The 20168-nt window shown below is 38.1% G+C and overlaps 1 protein-coding gene across 4 annotated transcripts; it reads left to right on the top strand.

The window, feature by feature from the left end:
- The first annotated feature begins 350 nt into the window (after positions 1-350).
- On the top strand, positions 351-13646 carry LOC122408803 (uncharacterized protein KIAA0513). Of its 4 annotated transcripts, none has more exons than XM_043415851.1 (10): positions 351-1292; positions 5272-5556; positions 7415-7695; positions 7874-7915; positions 9577-9678; positions 9752-9912; positions 10086-10272; positions 10649-10871; positions 10952-11046; positions 11679-13646. In XM_043415851.1, the coding sequence occupies exons 2-10, from the start codon at positions 5279-5281 to the stop codon at positions 11741-11743; spliced, it is 1434 nt and encodes a 477-aa protein (XP_043271786.1). In that variant the 5' UTR covers positions 351-1292; positions 5272-5278; the 3' UTR covers positions 11744-13646. The 4 variants fall into 4 exon arrangements, with proteins under 4 accessions (XP_043271786.1, XP_043271788.1, XP_043271787.1 ...); XM_043415852.1 differs by lacking the exon at positions 351-1292 and adding an exon at positions 4811-5055; XM_043415853.1 differs by lacking the exon at positions 7874-7915.
- The last annotated feature ends 6522 nt before the right edge of the window (positions 13647-20168 follow it).

The following is a 20168-nucleotide window of genomic DNA, read 5'->3' as shown; positions in this document are numbered from 1 at the left end:
CTCGTAAAAAAAAAGACATTTGTTAAGTAACAGGAATTTTCGAATGAAGAATCGTTTTTTGTCTTTTTATCTTTAATTAAATTGTGCAGTTTTATGAATCGTGTGCAATTACGTAAACTTCTAGAATTTCTTTATCACTCTTTCCTTTATGACCAAACGTTCTGGTGGAAAAGAATCAAATAAAACCGACTTTTCACAATGCTCAACGTGTATTAAGTGTTTCAAATCGTCGAAAAATAATTGAAGCCTGAAGAAAACGATTTTTGTTCGTGGGGTGCATCGGGAGATCAACGACACAGGTTTTTCGGTCAAAAACCTCGATCGGATCTGAAACTTTGTAATTACAGAAACGTCGAGAAATAGTTCAGTTACCCTTAAAACTCCACGAATATTGATTTTCACTAATAAATATTCCAGAAACTCATTTTGAAAAGTCGAATTCAATTCAAAAATCGATCGAGTGATTCTTATTTTAATCTGTAAAGTAATTTCAATGATTTGGATACTTGAAAGCAGTTCATGAAAAATCTTCAAAACTATTTTATACATTGAATAAAAATCATCATCCGGTTATTCGTTGATGGAGTTTTTGAGTTGATCAAAATATTGCTTATTGTCTATCAAATTCTTTCCAATTTACAAGCTTTCTACTTCTATTGAATATTTCAATGGCGAGAATGATAGCAAACTTTATTCTTGCTGTGAAATAAAAATAACAAAAGCCAAAATATTGTGAGCACATCGTTTTTCTATCAATATATACAAAGATTTGCGTAGTCTTTTTCGACGATTCATCAAATTAAAAGTTTTTGCTTGTGCACGGAAAGTTTTCACACCATGAAAGTGCAACACTGGAACGACACTCGAGGACACTCTGCCAACATGCTCGAAGACATCGATGCACCTGTGTTATTCCTGGGTGGTGCGCGCAGTTATTGATCGGGTTATGCGACTGCGCGAGCAACTTCACTATTCACGTGTCCCGCTAACGAGGAACCAGCGAGCAATCATCAGAAGGAGAGCGAGAGAGCGAGACAGAATTTTATGCGGCGTTTCGTCGCCTGAAAGTCGCACAGCATTAAGATAAGTTAGTTAGTGGTTAGACACGTGCGTAACTCTGCGAGTTTTGCTCTCTTTCATCAGAGTGTGATTGAATCTGTGATCGTTTTTTTAAACCGTTGGACTCACGTTCAAGGTTACTGTATAAGACTGATTGTGAAAAACCACGCCGAAAGCCAGCCGTGCAGAAAGAGCCTTAAAAGTGCGATCTAAGGGATACAAGCACCAAGAGGGTACGTAACATACGGAAAAAATGTGTTCCAAAGTATCACGAATCTTTACTGAAAAATGATAGAATGAGAAGAAAAATTGATGCTTCGAGGAGCCGGCTCGTGGACGGGCCGGTGCGTGCGAAAAAAGCTCATTTCATATTGAACGATTGCATTGGTTACTGCACTTGTGGGGTGTTCGAACGCTCGAATGGAATCGAGTTATAAAATTGTGAAAAAAAAGATTCTTGTGGCGAAAAATAATTGAAAAAATAATTGAAAAATAACACGATTATCCTGTTATGCTCATCGATCAGCTTGTAATTAGGTATTCGTCGTCTAATTATCTATTTTCGCATTTCGGAGAGGAGACTTTCGCGTACAGTTTTATTGCTCGTAAACGTAATGTCAGTTCGTTTAAATCTTCATTTCACGGTGAAGAAAGAGCTTTGGCTGTAACGAATCTTTGTCGCGAACGATTTTAATGACCGCACGTGTTACGTGTTTTTCAAAACTTTGTATTTCATCCACGAATGTATGGAATTAATCTTACAACGAGACTTTTTAGGGGTAACAATTCCTTGGTAATCGATTACAGTTATTAAAAAATTGAAAAATGAAGTTTTATTATAGAAAAATGGCCAACTTGAAGAAAGGAATTTTGAAGTTCTAGACACTTGAAATTTTCGTGGGTGCAAATTTGCACCAGTGTGGTGTCTTTACGGTTTAAATATATCGGAACGTCGACATAATTTTTATTTCGATTCAAGGTGAACATTTTTCTTAATAAACACAACCTCGGTCGGTCATAGTCAAGGAGCATTGTGTAGTCATAGTCAAGAGCATCAATTCGATCGAAATTGATAGCTTTTGAAACGACGCCGACTAAATCGAGTCATTTAGCAGCGTATGTAATTTATCGAATATTGCTACCCGTGTCTCCGGCTTCGACTGAGCTTCATTGCAGCAACAACTCTGACAATGGTGGAAAATTAAGTGTAGTTACAATAGAAATACATAAATCTGGATTCAAATATCTCGGATTGTCATTCTGACGTAGTTTCCTGAATTCTTTGAACTTTAGAACCTCAGAAAACTCAACATCGCCGTTTTCCGAACGCCGAAACATCGACACGGACAAACAAATAATTTTATTCGTATTCCGATGAGCTTTTTTTTTTTTTTTCAATGCGGTAACGAAACTCCAATTTGTCGAGCGTTCACTGCAACCGAGCCATCGTGCTCAAAAGTACATTAATAATAAACAATTCAGTTTTCTTTTAATCGGCTAACAAGTGCATTTCTATCGACTAAAATCTTTCAATTTCGTTGTTAAAATTTGATCTCGAGTTGTTTAGATTTCCCGCAAAAATTACGTGACCACAATTTTATTTTTGGACATTCAATGAAACTTTGTACGCAATCCAAGTCCTCGATTTCTTTCAATATCGTTGTCAACCATGGAATTAACACGAGCGATAAGAGAGAAGTTTAAATTCTCGTACAGTTTTTTACAGTGACATAAAATGCTGATAAGACTACGAATAAATTTGAAACTTTAAAGTTCAAGAGATACGATCCTCTTCGAATTTTTCTGTTTTTCGATTATTATTCATCCCAAAGGTAGAAATTATTTCAAGCGAAACAGCCGAGTGGAGGCACCAAAAGAAAAAAAATTTATTGTTCTCGTGCTGAGCTGCGAGAGATGAAAAGAGAAAATTGAGCCCTAGTTAAAAAACTATTGAAAGATTCACCCGCACGTTCTTTTCCATGCGGGTATTTTATATGACATTTTAATGGCCCGCACTGCGGTTCGTGAAATTCCGATATTTCGAGAGCCCTGTTCCCCAGTGGGAACTTGTCACGTTTTCAAACTTATGGACTCGATTTTTATTACAATTTAGTCGATAAAATGAAAAATAGTGAACACGTAGACGCGAGAGATAAGAAGAAAAATTTGATAGAGCCAAGGACTGTGTTATATCAGGCAGGCTTTCCGGCAACGATAATTTAATCGGACTCATGTAACCGGCCGATTGTCAGCGCACGCACGCACACACAGCCGCGAGGTTTGCGGTTACGCGATATCGATGCTCGTACGTTCAAGGTTAGCGTCCCAAATTTATATCTGAATAAAAATGTAATCATGTGATATTATGAGGTATGAAACAATCGTCCTTTACGAAGTTGTCTACGCGCCGAAGCCATGTATTTTTCATTTTTTCAAATGGAATAACATGTTCCGGTACCCAAACATTATTCGCGAGTACCCACAGTTCGTTGGTCGATGTTTACGATCAATCGATTCGTTACATGCATGCACTGCGGAACTTGTTTTTCGCACGTTACGTAAGGCAACGAAAAAATCGCCTGACAGGTCTTTTTGCACGTGCAGTTCACGAACGTACTTCGATTCTTTATTTTATCGATGACCTGGAATTACAGTGTAAACCAGCAAGTTTCACATTTTTCGACTTTCGAATCGTTCATTGAAGGGTAGTATGGGGCAAAATGGACACTTAAGGATTTAAGCAAGTTTCATTGATGAGCATATGGTCTTTCAACTATTTTTGAGTCCCAAAATTGATGCCCGGTCCTTGTTTCCCGAATTTCGTAAAAAAAAAAAAAAAAATTCGGGGCAAAACGGACACAGCCTCTACGAGTCATAAAAATCGAAATATCGAAATTTTTCGAAATGTAGCAGTTTAGCAGAGAAAAAAAAGCTCACCAAGACAGCCAAGTCCTCGTCTTTTGAAGAAGTTTCTTGCATTTTTGCGAAGGGTTATATTCGTCGTCCTCGGAAGATTGGATTTACGGTGTAACATGCAAAAAATGGACACACACCTTGTGTACAAGTGTTGAAGTCAGCTATGAGTGCGATTTTTGTAAAAAATGAATAAAAAACCTTTTTTCCTTATTCGTACTTTGATTACTATTGTGGTTTTTAAAAATAAGTCAAAAAGCGAATAGATAGTGAGAAAGTAGTTTGGGATCTGTTTTGCTCTGAAACTTGAATTTTTTGGGGATGTCACCGTGGAATTCAACAATTTACCATGATTTATGGCCAGGACATGATTTGGAACCGAAAAAGAAATTTTATGCATTTTATGAAATTTCAGTTTCGGGAAAGTCCGTTTCGCCCCATGTGTCCATTTTGCCCCATATTACTCTATATCTTTTAAAATTTGCAAAATTTTGTGAAAACTTAATCAGAAGCTTCACTGGACGATTTTTCATAGCTTCAAACGAGAAATCAGAAGCTTCACTGGACGATTTTTCATAGCTTCACACGAGAAATCGTCGAATGTTGATAGTTGCGTTTCCGGATATCTCGCAAACACTTGCTCAGTACAGAAAGTGGGACGAGTGCACTACCGAACGTGCCAAAATAGACAAACTTGACCACGTTGTGTGCAAAACATCTCTCGAAATGCCGGAGTTGAGAACACTTCCCTCAGACTCGAGACATTTGAAGATTTTCGTCTCAAGATCCTCCACTCCGTCTGATTGGGAAGACGTGGGTTATAATATAAGTTTCTCTGTTCTTCATTCACTCAAGATCGAACCTTACGATTTCTTGTGAACAGAATTCGCAAGCGGCTTCTTTATGCCATTTTTTTCATACTTCTGTCAAAAAGATAATAAGCTCTGAAATTTGAATCCGCAGAACTATTCAGTTTCGCTTTGCTTCCTTCAAACTATTTTTTCGATATGAGCAACGAGTTGAAAAACGTTTTATTCTGTTTTGACAGTTCCAATGATCGTTCCCCTTATGAAATGAAAAAAGGTTCGAAATCATCATTTACTGTTTTGAAATAATATTTGGATTCCTTCGAGTGGAAGACTGGAAATTGTGTACGGTAGAGAAACAGTTTCACAATAAGGCGATTTCGTTTTTTGAGGGGACTCCCGATCGATATAACCGAAGACAGGAAGTAGAACTCGAAATACCGTGAATTTTTGGTAGAATTTGGTTTCACCCTGCTTCGATTTTCTGGTCCAGAGTCACAATGGTGGACGTGACGTCAGCGCTTCCGTCTAATGGTAGCGGATCGCTGATGTGCAGAACGAGGGGAGCTTTGAAATCGATGAAATCAGCATTGGGCGGTGGTGGTGAATATCTTCAAGGTTTAGGCAACAGAATTGGTTCGGCGTTGAGCAGCAGCCTCGAGGAAAGTGATTTGGGGACGTCCTCGACACCTGCGTCTTCGCCGCCACATCCATCATCCTCTTGCGAACTTAATCAAGAGGATGACTTGACTTCACGCCGGAAACTCAGGCTTCCTAGGTACGTTCTATATAGATACGTTTCGCTTTGTAACTATTTCCCGCGGAGGCTTTTGTTCTTCGCACCGTGGCACTGTCAATCAATCACACGGAGATTCTTGAAAACCTTCGCGCAACGAATCTTATCAATATTAAAAATTTCAACTGCAGTGTCACACGTTACCATTATCTTTCGATTTACTCGCATATTTTAATTATTTTTTAGTCTGAAATAACTGGACGTCGTTCATTATTTTCGAAGGAAAAACATCAAATCTTCGATCGGAGTAACCTTGAGAAGCTGGATTCGGTATTTTATTTAAGGTTGTTCAATAGTAAAAGCCGATTTCTTACGGAAATTTTGAAAAAAATGTATGTCGCGCAGAAAAATCTAACGAATCGATTAAAAAAAAAATTTGCAAATTGCTTCTTCAAGATGGTCAAGATGCGCGGTGAGAACAAGATGCACGATGCTCAAAGCTTACTCTATGAGGTGTTATATTTTTCATTTTGGCTTCCTCATAGAGGAAGCTTTAAGCATTGTTCTAAAAGCTTGAGAAAGCAATTTGTTACTTTTCATCGACGTTTAACTTTTCCAAATTAATTTCCAACAATTAAAGCGGATTTTTTGAAAAATTCATATTTTCGTAAAATTCCAAAAATCATTAAATTTAAACCGTTCTACCGATATTTCCCAAATTCAATACCAACCTTCCTATTATGATAGTCTATTTATAAAAAAAAAATTATTAACAAATCTTAAAATTTCCGGAAGTTAGAGCGTCCACACCCTTTTTTTAAAAATTTCAAAACGTCGTAGACTTCGTATTTTTTTTCAAATTCTGATAAAATTATCAGAGAATGAAGGGCTTGTTCAGGTTAACATCTATGCAAAACGGTAGTCCTGTATCTCAAATCGTTTTCGAGTTAAAAGCGTTTGAATTTTGCACTGCCATAACACACACACACACACACACACACACACACACACACACCCGGATATTTTTTCTAGATATGATTTTTTTATGTTTTTGGACATTTTGAGCACATGGACTGGAAAACTGGAAAAAAAAAATTTTCATCGTCACATAGCTTCCTCTATGAGGAAGCAAAAAGTAGTTCTACCGTATAGTTTTTCATATATTGCAAGTTAAAATTTTATGGTTTCTCCATTTGAACACATGGTAATCGTCAAATAAAAAATGTGTATCGAAATAACTTGAAAACGGTTTTTACGATTTTGATTTTTAAAAAACACCGTGTTAAAGTACCTTCTGAAGAAAAAATTAAAAAAAAAACTTGATCCACCGTCTAGTTTTTGAGAAAAAAATGATTGTAATAAAAATCGTATGAGAATTTGAGTGGGAGAATTTCAAGGTTCGCGACGTGGCAACGCAGTCGCGTGGGACAAGCCATGATTATCACTATACTTTAGAACGCTGCGCTCGTTTCAGACAGTTACCTGTGTACAGTGCTATCGCGATTCACGCGCTTCTGAACGTTTATCTGTATGCTTGTGCATACGGCACGAAGATTTATTCTAGCAGGGGCGTACGCTAAAGAAAAAATATAAAAATTCCAAAATCACGAGCAATTATGAAATCTTAGTAAAATATCGTAACCATATATTTTTTTTACTGATGATTAACGATAATTTGAATGATTTTTGGAACATATTTAACAACGAATAATGCTCACACAGAAAGGGGGCTGCATCCTATTTTTTATACGGCACAAAGCTATCGAACTACCTTAAAGTGAATGAGAATCATGCAAAACTTGGCAGAAAATTTCACGAATTGTTCACGTGCAATTGCAAAAAAATCAGAAATCCTCGGTCTTGCATTTATTTTGTATTTGGATCGGTTTTGGTTACTTAGATTCGGGCCAGGATTTTCCTACGAGGATTACGAAGCAATGGCCCGACACAAGCTCGAACGTCAGAGTTCAGCAACTTATTCGAGGTCGAGAAAATATCCACCTGGTATGACTTATGAGGAGATTGCTTCGTCGAGATCGAATTCGATAAGGACAGCAGAACTCAACGTCGAAAATGAAATCAGTCCAGACAGAGACAGCATCGAGAGCATAGAACCACTGCAGGAGAAAGACATCAAAGCAACGGGACCGGATCCTTACGAAAAACTTAACTACAAAGCGGGTGAGAAATACGAAAAGAAAACTGACATATTTGCATCAAGATGAAAACTTTACTTTTCATATCCACTCCATTTCCAGAGAAATTTTTCCCTCTTCCAAGTTCTCTCTCTCTCTCTCTCTCTCTCTGAATGAACATTGCCACGAAGTAATAAAAATTTTTCTTCAAATTTTTGGCAAAGCCAGGGCTGCAGATCGATACCAGCCGGTCGTTTGTTCTTTAGGTAAACTGGAATCAATGGTAGCCCATTTTGTTATTCGTCATGCGGTGTCTGTGTGTACCCACTTAGACTGTCTAATTGATTCCTGTGCTGTGTCTTTCCATTGTCCTTTACGTTTTCGAAATACTGTTGCCAACTCCTGGAACACTCGTTCCGGCTGCGGATGGCATCACGGTATAGAGGCTTGGAAAAATTCCCAACGAAGGATGTTACTACACATTGTGATAACTCATTTCATAGAAATAGCAAATTATGATTTTCTTACATCGGTAGAGTTTCTTTTAAAAAATGTTCGTTGTCTGAGTGTAGAAGAGGCAATGTTCCAGTCTAGAAAGTCGAAAATGCCATTTTCAATCGTTTTTTCAAGTTGAAGTATCTTTATAAATTTTTTTCGTTCCTCCTGTGCTTTGGAGCAGATGAAAAAATTGGAAAACGGTGGAAAAATTCCAGAAATTCAGCAGCTCGAACGAAAAGATAGCGGTTTTGGAGGAAAAACTTGATCACGATTTTTGAAAAAAGTTTTGTACAAAACCAAGTTCTTGAAACTTGAGTCAATATTCAAAGTGATTGACAATATTGCAAAGCACGAATCTTTCTTTAAATGGATGTGTAAAATCGTTTTACCATTTTATCTCAAAGAGAAAAAAACTAAAAACGTTTCGATAAAACCTGCTCTCGGCTTTGAAACTTAAAAAAAATATGGTGCAAAGAAATCATGAATGTCAATAATTCATGTATGAATTAGTGCAAAATGAATCGAAACGATATTTTTCAACCCTCCAAATTATGTCTCGAATGTTTCTTATAATCTTTCCTAAAAGATAAACTATAATCATTAAAAATCCAAAGTTTTAAGCTCCCGTGAATACATCATCCGAAATTAGCATATTTAGAAAGCGGATTTCGTAGTGTATGACGTCGGAGATTGCTGGGGTCTGTTGATCCGTATGCCGAAGCGACATGACTCCCGATCTATCGCAAGAATAATGATTGGGAAGCTTTAGGTGGCTATAAACTGTGAGGTGGGATTAAAATTTCGTCTCGAGTCGTTCGAGTTAGCACTGCTGCATCCATATACCTTGTAAGATTAGTCTTCCCCGAACGCGTGTGGTTTGTCGTCTTGAAACGCAAATAGAAAACTGCCACACGATTCTGTACAAATGTTTTATTTTCTGTCCTATCCCACTCGTGCTTCGTCCAGTTTCAACACAATAAAATATGTACGCTATCAATACATACGATCGATGTAATGGATTTGTGTAGCACAAACTATAAAAAAGGGTGATAAAGAAACTATTACGATACGCGTAGTTGTGACTGCCACATTGAGTGTCCATTCGACCAAATGTGACGTTCATCCTTCTTTAATTATACGAACCCTAATAAAAAATAGGAACGTAGAACGTTAGGTGTGACATTTGTGAGCCGAGCTTCTTAGTGAAACGTACTTTACTGTACCTCACCGATTATTGTATGTACGAATGTGTCGAACGTAGTCCTGCTATTGGTGTGTGTATGTGTGTGTGTGTGCGTGTGTGTAGAGAATAATTAAAAGTGATACTTTGACGCGGTACACAGGAGAGCTTGACCGATTCGTTGAAATTTGGATTCACGACTGCGATACGAAAGCAGCTAATTGAAATATCTCAAAATCAAACTTTCAGATATACCCTGCAGTAGCGGATCTGCTAGCGACCAGGACGGTTACGGACCTAGCACGAGCTTAGATTCGAATATGGATGGCCGCAGAGCCTGGCAAAGATCCGGTAAGCGCGTTGGGCCAGGTTTGAAAAAATCATCAATTGGAACGACGGCTTCTTTAAAGCCATTTCCCTACAGGCTCTTCGGGCTCCGTTCAGTCGTGGGCTTCCAGCTTATCGGCGGACAGTCAATCCGAAGAAGCAGCTGCCGACTTCATGAAATCATTCGTGCCTCTACTTTTCGAAACTCCGAGCAACATCGACCAGGAACAGAAAGCTAATTTTGGGCAAATGGTTCTCGTGAGTAAAGGCCCCAGAGGTCCGTTTGATGTGGAAATTACTGTAAAGTTGGTGGACTAGTTATGTAGTATGCAGGCTCAATGGAATGAATCGTGCGTCGATTATAAAGGTCTTTTGAAGCTCGGCGAGCCTTCGAATAACGTCTTTTTACCGGATTTGATCACACATTGCAGACAGAATCCGGCAGGATTTGGTTCGCGAGAGTGGTCAATGCTAGGAGAGCAGGATCTTGCGTATCCGAAGCTTCCTTTTATTCGTTAGCCCAACATTTCGCGGTCGCTCTTTTCGAGTGTCACGAAGCCGATGATTTCGCACCAGCCAAGAGCCTCATGAACATGTGCTTCACATTCTATCACGAAGGTTTGAAATAGCGTAAAAAAAGTACAGCTCGAAGTTCGTTCTATTTTTTTAAGTATACACGGAGATAATTAAAGGGTTATATTTAGCGTGAACACACACTGTGAAAAACATTCGTACGGAAATTTTTACAGTGTAGCGCGGTAAAATTCAGCGTGACGTCAAAACTTACCAAGTACTCAGGTAAAAGTTCCTACTGTGAAGAATAAATATTATTTTTTCTTATAGAAAAATTCAATTTCTTTCCCATAATAATATCATGAATCGCAGCTCGTCATCGTACTATCGTTACTGGACGGTAATATTTCAAATTTAATTCCCTCCGTGTATCAAAAAGAAAGTGTGAGAATAAATGTTTCATCTCTTTTTCTCGTTTCAGTTGAAGTACCAGGGTTGGAGCCGTACCGCGAATATCTGTACACTCACTTGAGAGTCCAACCAATATGGACATCGATGCGGTTCTGGACAGCAGCCTTTTTCGATGCTGTGCAATGCGAGAGAGCTATGAGGCCTGTGCCACCGAGATCAAAATCTCTTGACCAAGAAACCATAGCGACAGAGGATCGTAAATTCCAGGCCAACATAGTTTTTGGTCAATTAGGGTATCAGCGTTCATTCAAATACACTTATGATGACGCGATTCATGACACTAATGACAACGATTTCTCTCTCTTTAATTCAGCACGTTTACTTGCAACATGCACGCATTTGGTTTGCCACGAAATCTGTGCTTGGAATTCCTCAGAAAACAGTGTGTCATTGCTAATTTAACATCAGGTTAGTTTACACAAATGTTAGTCATAGCCTCTGACCTCTTTTGTAGATCCATGCAAATATATCGACTCGTTTGCTTATCGCGAGACCTATTTTCGAACCTGTTCGTCCGATATGAGACATTAAATCGTCTGTGTTTTCCAACCACTCGAAAGTCGAATCATGTCCCTTTAATTACTTCAAAATTACAAATTTCCACATACGCGATAATATTCCGTTGTAGTTTTGCATTTAATGCTCTCGCAGCAGTAATCCGATAAGAATGCTGGAGATTTTTCGAAAAATAATCGCATGATTCAGAGAATAATTGAAGCTCTAGCCACATTGCGTCTCTCTGGAACTGGTCACCACATAAATACCCGATTATGAAAGAACCTTAATGTACTTTTAAGGGGGAAAACCACACGCTAGGAGGCTGTTCGACACTGATTTTTTCGGATTTTTTTTGGGTGGGAAGAATTAATTGGAATTTAATCAAATTTTGACATAATTTCGTTCATATTTCGAACTTTCATTACCGTTGATAAGGGGTTCTTGGCATTGAATTTGCGAATTTGACTGATGATTTACTCTCATGTTGTTCTTATATAAAACGGTCACACATGTTTGACTGAAACTTTGTTAATGACTCGCAGAACAAGAGAAGATGTTGAAAGACAACATCGTGAGGATGTTTGACGAGACCGATCCCTGGAGGTAGTAAGACATAAATCTGCAAATTATCATCGGAAGTACCGACGTGTCATGCGAACCTGCATGATCCTGGCGAGTCATCGAGGATGGTGGGAGAATTCTTATTGAAATTCAACAATGCGAAAGTGATGAGACCGAAATTTTGCAGTGAACGGCTCTATTACGAAGAAAATTGGTGGTACAATTTGCCATCCTGACGGAAGAGCAGTGTATTCGGAGATCGCATCCGATGTCAATATACAATTTAGGGTCCGTATCTTAACCCGTGGACACCACACTCACTACGAGGTCACAGACTCACCAGGCTGGTGCAAATTTGCATTTGGACTTTTCAAAACTTTATTTCATCCATGAATACATGAAATTGATCTTACAACGAGACTTTTTATGGGTAACGATTCCTTGGTAATCGATTGCAATCATTAAAAAAATTGAAAAATGAAGTTTTATTATAGAGAAATGGCCGAACTGAGGAAAGGAATTTTGAAGTTCTAGGCACTTGAAATTTTGGTGGGAGCACATTTGCACGAGTGTGGTGTCTACGGGTTAAAAGAAAAACTCATTATACCTTCTGCGAGTAATGTGTAGCAGAATAATCAGGTAGATCGTAAGTACAGACGAAAATCTACGCTAGGAGGTACGATTTTCTGAGTCTTCAATCGAAACATATTAACAGATTCGTAAAAATGTGTCGATGAAATTTGCCCAGGCTGGGGAGCATTGGCAAGGCGTGCCACGGCGGTGAGCGTCTCCATCGGACTTGCATCACCATTGTCAATTATAGAGATGTCTATTTGAAAAAAATAATAATTGAAACATGAAAAAATGAACTATCGCAATGGAAAGAAAACAAATAAGTATTAAAAGCTCAAATATTCCCAATGTTTTTCAGTTCACCGAAATTTATCAAATTAATGTTCCAATCGAAATACCGTTTTCAGTTATTCTGTAAGTTTATCTGCAGCTATCAAACTTGGTCGAAAATCGTCGGTTCTGCGTGGCTTGCCTCAAAGCAATCGAACATATAATTTTCTTTCGACGAGTCAAAACCTGCATGAATGTTCATACCTTATTATTTCTTTAAAAATTTAACATTCTTTTCTTGATTTTTTGAAAATGTATGCCCAAGCGTCGAATCGATTGATGAGCCGTGACTTGAAGGTTCAAAAAGTGAACATTTTCGCAGTAGCTTCGATCGCATTCCAGCGATTTTTGTTGTTGTAATTGACAGGTTACTCTTCCACCTTTTTTCTGTTGTTACGTTACAAGAGTAACAATTCCCAAGTGGTCGAGATGATAAGTAATACTGTTAACGTACCGATAGTCCTAATCACTCGCAATTCCTCCTTACCGTATAGTTCGAGTCCATGAACCAGTCGAGAATCGTGGATTATTTGTTCCTCCTTCGAAAATTTCCAAGAAATACGATAATTTATGCGAATTAGAATATCTTCACCTGCATTCCAGGATTAAATTGAGGTTCTTCATCATTAAAAATCCATGAATATGTGGATTCACGACCACTATAAAATTACGAGCTTCAACAGAACTTTCAGGACGTTCTTCAAACTCTTGGAAATTCGAAATTGAAGTTACTCCGACGTAACGGCAAAATATTGTTACCCTTTATGACTTATGGTAACGAAATTTACGAATGATTGGAGGAGCTTGAAAAATTTTATATGAAATCGATGAGAGCGAGAGCGGGAGGAAAGGAAAGCAAAAGAGAGAGAGAATGAAGAGCGCCTTAATGCACGACCAGAGAAAATGTTATACTATTTTGTTAACGCTTGTGCATAGTTTTCAATATAGTTGAGGAGAATTTCGACACGATCGAAAGTATATTCATATCATCCAAATGTCTACATAAAGTGTAATATTGACAATAATAAATATATTTGCAAACGCCAGAGTTACGAATCAATACACTTCCACTGTATCTTTTCCAACGATCGATTAATGCAGCATGCATGCGAGGCCGGCGTCAGGATCGGCGGATTGGAAGACTTTTTTACAATTTTCAATGAAGATTCAACAGTTTTACACAATTGTATGTTTCTACATGCGATTACAAAATTGATATTATTTGAATCCGAAGCCTCGGCGATAAAAAAAAATTGGATGTCGCAGTTATGGGTGCCGATGGTGCAGTAGCAGGAATGGAGTTCAATAAAATTGCGAGCAAACGTAATTAGGTCGATATGCTATTTTTTAAATTGATTGATTACATTGGATCGTTGAGTGAAAACATCCAACTTGACAATTTACTGCACTTTGAACGTAGACTTTCATCGGACTCGAGATCGATTTTCTGTTCATTTTTTTACAGTGGTTGCTCCAAAACATGTGGTCTTTTGATTTGCAACCCAACGAGGTTAAATTCTATGAAACGAAGAATTCAATTTCAGAATGTTCTGGTTCAAACTCGGTAGCTTCAGCAATCGCAAAATCTCTTTGAATGAAAATGTAAATTTACAAAGAAATGAAGGTTAATAGAAATCTCCCAAACGCTTCCAAATTCATGTCGAGCGGCCAAAAGTGATTTCGTCCCAAAATACATCAGCGGGCACAACAACGTCGAGTAAAAATTCATACCCAATGATAAAATCTTCGACATAATAAACACGCGATGCAATGTATAAAATTCTCATGGACGGGGGATGCTGGTAAGAAAAAAATGACATTTTCTTTCTCTTTTATTCGTACATATAACCAACTGTCTTCACTGTACACTTTATTTCAGAATCTTCGTCGTTCGTACGGGATTATTTAAAAAATTAATATACACGAGTATCGAGACAGGTATTGAGTAATGAAAAACATTGGAGGCCATCGTTGAATCATAGTGCGACTGAGAAGCAAAAGTTCTCTTTTTTCGTAAGAATTTGTAAAATAGGCAACTTCGTGGATATAGAGATTGTTCCGAGTGCCCTTGCTCCGGGACCGGGCGATGTCATCATAGTATGTTGAAAAATGAAATGGATCATGACAGATTCGAGAAAGATAGTGATTCAATTACTGTTGCGGCTGAACAATTTGTTTGTTTTTATTTTATTTTATTTTATTTTATTTTTTTTATTTTTTCTTTCGCATCGTCGATGGAGATCGATGACGATCGGTTGCACACTTTTGAGCCTTTCTTTCCATTCGTTATGATTGTATTTTCAGGAAAAGAGCACCATATAATAAAGAGACTGAATGATAGAAAAAGGCGAGGTTTATCCACGAATTTAGTCACTTTACAAACAATTACAATCATCATAATCAGCTTGACCAGAAGAATGGTAAATCACAGTGATGAATCAGTCACCAAAATCAAACTTATTATTCAATAATCGCGCTGCTCTGTTAAAAAACTAACAGAATTTTCATCAAAGGATTTGTACAAATTATCCCCATTTTGTATTTATATGTAACAACATTTTCATTTTATAATGTATATTATGCGCTGTTGGTATGAATAAACGCCTTCAATTGTATTCTTTTACTTTTATTATCGTCGATCGAATTTTTAAAAAAATAAAAGTTAACAAACCGTTTCATCACGAGTAGAGTCGAAAAATTGTATAATATAATATCAATGACTGAATCACGGCAGTATACACGCATTTCTGGCAAAAGAGGCCTGAGAATCAACGTTATGCGTGAGAGCTTCGTTAATATATTGTTCAGGAATCAGAGTAGTGTCTCGACGCTTGTCGCTCCAAGTCTCGTTTGAAATACAACGAAGCCGCTACGCGTTTGTTTTTCCAGACCTCCAGCTTCTTCACGATTCTCCCTATTTTATTTCGTCAACGCCAGTCACCTCTTTCTTCTAAACTATATGAAATGATTATTATATCATTATATTTATACGTACACATATACACGTACCTGCGTGCCCACGTATTCGTACATGTATATATGTACGTAAGGAATATACACTACATTACGTTACTAGTTTCGAAAAATAATATTACATTATATAATGTTGGTGTGCTCGTGTGTTTCTGTCTTGTGTATTCGTGAGTATTCCTGCGTGGGAGTACGTACGTGTCTCTCCTGCTTCGTTGACTATCACCGATTCGTTATTTCAATTCCAAATCGATCATGCACTTATTTATAAAAATGTTTTCTCGACCGATGACAGTTGTCAGGCTCTCTACAACTCGTTACTCGTGGATCAAAGGTTCTTTTTAATACGATTTTACCGAATATCAATAAGGTCCTTTTTTCCACAATTGCATTGAGAATAAAGTTTTGCTCATCGAACAATATTTATTTAGCTGACGTGACAATGCGGTGGGTTCAACTCCTGTTCTTTGTTGCATGAACTAAATCATTAGCCACTTCAAAAGAATAAGGTCAAATCCACGCTATTCTCGTCAAATAAAGTAGATTTCGCTCGATGAACAATATTTTTTTTTTGTGTGGCTGCTTCAACAAATTCGTTGTTTCTTACACGGCCTCGTGTGTGTGTGTGTGTGTGTGTGTGTGTGTTCGCGCGCGCGTTTGCACGCGCGTGTGTGTCAGTGTGCGTGTGTGTGTGTGTGGGGGGGGGGATGTGTAGATGTGTACTTGTAAAATCGCTAGGCGCTTTTTACTCGTCTTCGCCATCATCAGTGTTTTTTTTTCTCTCAATTTATTCTGAATAACAACCGTTTTTTGTCAATTATCATTTCCCTCTTCACTTTTTTGTTTTCACTATATATATCACAAACTGCCAGTGGTTAATGCATTATTTGGACTCGTGTCAAGACACTTGATCCTATCTGCACTTGTTGAAGGTTGGAATATGTACTTTCCGATCGAGATTGGAAGCGCTTTTTGATGCTGTTCCAATCGTCGGAAGTGAGAGTCCAGGACGAGAGACTCGGGTAAGTGTCTTGGCACGACTCTTCGTAATACCACCGGAAAAAAGTATAATGTTAAGGAGTTTACATGTTAATTAGTTACATCACCGTCGGGGTACGCACGTTTGTTTTTTTTTTTTTATTCAATCCACAGCCAACAATGCGGATGATGGTTTTTTCACCCCGCAAATTGAACATTCAACGCGTTGCTGTTCGGTTGTTTGTTTTGTTTTTTTTATTTTTTTTTTAAATTCTTTTCTGTATATGTATTGGTACCCCGACATAAAGTTATTAGTTTAAATGTCTTACTAGTGTATTTTTCTGCATATTACGTTGTCACAGAAGACTTTCCCCCTTTATTACGCTTAATGTGTAAATATATTTGTAAATTCATAATCTTACATATTAGGCGATCCATTTTCATCATTTTTCGATTCCAATAGCTGTTAATCATTTAGTTTTTTTTTTTCGTTATTTATTACTTATGGATTTGTTTTTTTATTTTTAAGATAGATGACTTTTTTTTCGAGAACTTGTAGTCAAGGGGGGCGGGAGGGGGGGGGGGGGGGAGTAACGCGGGGGCAAGAAAGAGAAAGTGGGAAGAGATTACGTCGCGAATTCGGGGCCAAGGGAGCGCATCGAGTATTTCACAGTGATACGATACGACAATGGAACTTGAAATTTTTGTAGCCACAACGTCGCAGACATTGAGGAGCTCATTATTGGATTATGAGACCGGGAAAAGTGCACTCAGAAACCGTTTCCTTCGTTGCTGAACGATAAAATATAAGTACGAACAAATAAGTACACTCGAAGTACATTCGTAATAATGAAATTCAATGGAAACCCTTCCAGATTGGTGATGTACAGATTTTGAACAACGATTTTGATAACTCGTAAGAATTAGCCGATTCGAATGGTCAGCTTTGTCGAAGAATATCGATCGATGCTGTTATTTATTGAGTAATTTCTCTTCGACAATGTCGAATATCGGTGTTTTCCGAGTGCGCACGGGTACATTGAATGAAGAATTAAACGGCAACTGCGGGAAAAGCCGAAAAAGGCGGTAAGGGAGCTGCTGAAATGAAGTGATTTCATTGATTGGACTGGAATGACTTGGACCCAAGCATTCGGCGGAAAAAAAAGTGTCGGGTGAACCTTGAAGTTGTCGCATTGTAATCGCACACGTAATGAAACTAGATAATGACATTCTAGGGAATGTTTTTTTAGAAAACGTCAAGAAAAACGAAGCATCTAAGGAAGGGGCGTCGTTATTCAATGCCCGAAACGTTGCACTTAATATGTCCGCGATTATTGGACAAATGAATGGGAGCACGCGAACAAAAGTATTGTGACGTACATACAGAAATAGCGCAGATAAAAAAGCGGGCAGCGGGCCACAAATGCTATCAAGTAAAAGCGAAAAAGTCTATTTATATAAGCTCTACCTTCCGTATGTTTATGTACTACACACACACACGCACACACGCGCGCACACACACACACACACACACTCACGAGTGTTACGATTTATTCGTTACGAGAAAAAAGGTATGGGTTAGCATATGGAGGATATTAGGGTAAAATCGAATAATATGTTAATGGGATTTGCTACTCTTTCGTTAATGCTATTTAATTAGGAGAAGCGAGTCTTAGTCGTTAAGGCTACCGGAATATCTCACTCGGAGCGCCAACGTATAGGCGTGTTACTGATACGAGGCATGCTTATTCCGTCGTTCTTTTTGGGCAAGCGAGACCATGAACGCGAGTGTCCCACTCGCACGGTACGCCGATGATGACAGTTGCTTTATACAGGGTTTTAATCGTAACAAGTTTTTAGCGACGAAAGCTCGAGTCTGTATATGAGCGTGCAATGTGTCCGTGCGCGTGAGTGAGACAGCGAGATAATAGTCGATAGATTAGGAACAACTGGAAAGAAACGTTACTTTTATAGAGGATCTACTACAAGATTTATAAATATATAGCTTTATATTTATCGGAATCAGCCGAAAGAGTCTCGCACACGATGGGAGACTAATTTTATCATTTTCTTCATTCTTTACAACGAAACTATCAAGCTTACAATGGCTGCGATTATTAGCTAAGAAACCCATGCTATTCTTCTGTTAATTTGTATCTGTCACGCACGTTTCCTCGTTACGAGTAACCGGGGTCGATAAAAGGACGAGGGGGCTTCAAGCACGATTATTCGATATTCTAACTCCAGTTAATCTAAGACGAAAACATTATAGTTTCTCGATAATTTATGTTGAAAATTTTATGTTTCCTCGACGACATCGAACTACGGAAAAACGGACTATAGTAAGAGCTTTCTACTGCTTTTCGTGACGCTTCAAGCAAACAATCAAAACGCTTATAGGATTCACCAATTACATTGACATGTTTATACCAGCGTTGTCTAACAACAATGGAATTTAGAAGCGATTTCATATGTATATAATAATATATAACGTATCGACGCGTTGTGATGTTTCGTTTAGTCATTTGCTACCGTTATGTTCGCCCCGCAGAGAAAATGTCGCGCTCTCGTAAATCCTATAGTTCTGCATACGAATTCACGATACAAAGGAAAAGGTTCGTTATGTGATTTTTTTTTGTTTTCGCTGTATGAAACGATCGAACTATGTTTAAATACTTGGGCTTATTTACTTATCCGTTATTTACTGCAGAATAAAATCGAAAATATATATATTCGTTTCTGTTCATTTTTGTTCCTACATGCTACTGAGGTGTAACGATCTAGATTTTTTTTCCTCGTTTTCCTTTTTCTCCGCTCACACTTTTTATCTTTTTCATTATCCCCTTTTTCACAATCGCCGCCTTCGTTTTCTTGCTTTTTCACTTTTTTTCTTTACGACGTTTCTTTCAATGTTTTTCTTTTATATATGTAAAAATCCTAGGAACTAAACTCGAGCCCGCACGCGAGTGCCGGCACGCATGTGTCAAGATTCTATGCGTACCGATTCTCGTCTCAGTAAATGTACATACGTGCATGTATCTTAATGGTAAATGTAATTTACACTAAAATCGCGTTCGAAGAATGAAGCCGCGCGCGGTGTTCAATCGTCGCGGGGAAAAGATTGTCCCCGATGTGGACGGTCTGTATATATTTATATATTAATTATTCGTTAAGTGTTTTTTTTTTTTTTTCCTTTTTATTTTTCTTATAAAATGTTTATTAAAAGATTTCTTTTCTTTTAAAAATTTTTTTTTCATTTTTATTTCGTTTTTCCTTGTCATCGTGTCTCGAAGGTGATTCCCCTACGGGGCGAAATACGTTTCGCGTCTCCTACTCCTATCGTCATTATTTTCATACCTGTTTATAGCGTACAGGCTAGAAACTGCGGTACACAGCGAGCGCGTTAAGCATAAATGGGGTAGTTTAACGTAGAGAGCATTAACAAGTGTGGAGTCCGGGGCGACCAAACGTGGGAAGAGCAACATCCGATTCTATACTATCTCCGCGTAACGTTTGCTGTGCTTTTTGATTTTCTTGCGAGCACGTTCGATCGCAGTTGCGGAGGCTTCGATACGCCGAAATGGTGGGCGCGTTTCTTGTCGATGCACAGGGAGGAGCGG

Source organism: Venturia canescens, chromosome 4 (assembly GCF_019457755.1).
Source record: "Venturia canescens isolate UGA chromosome 4, ASM1945775v1, whole genome shotgun sequence".
In the NCBI taxonomy this organism is placed as follows: Eukaryota; Metazoa; Arthropoda; class Insecta; order Hymenoptera; family Ichneumonidae; genus Venturia; species Venturia canescens.
The sequence above is the reverse complement of the archived record's forward strand: the minus strand, read 5'-3'. Positions and strand labels throughout refer to the sequence as shown.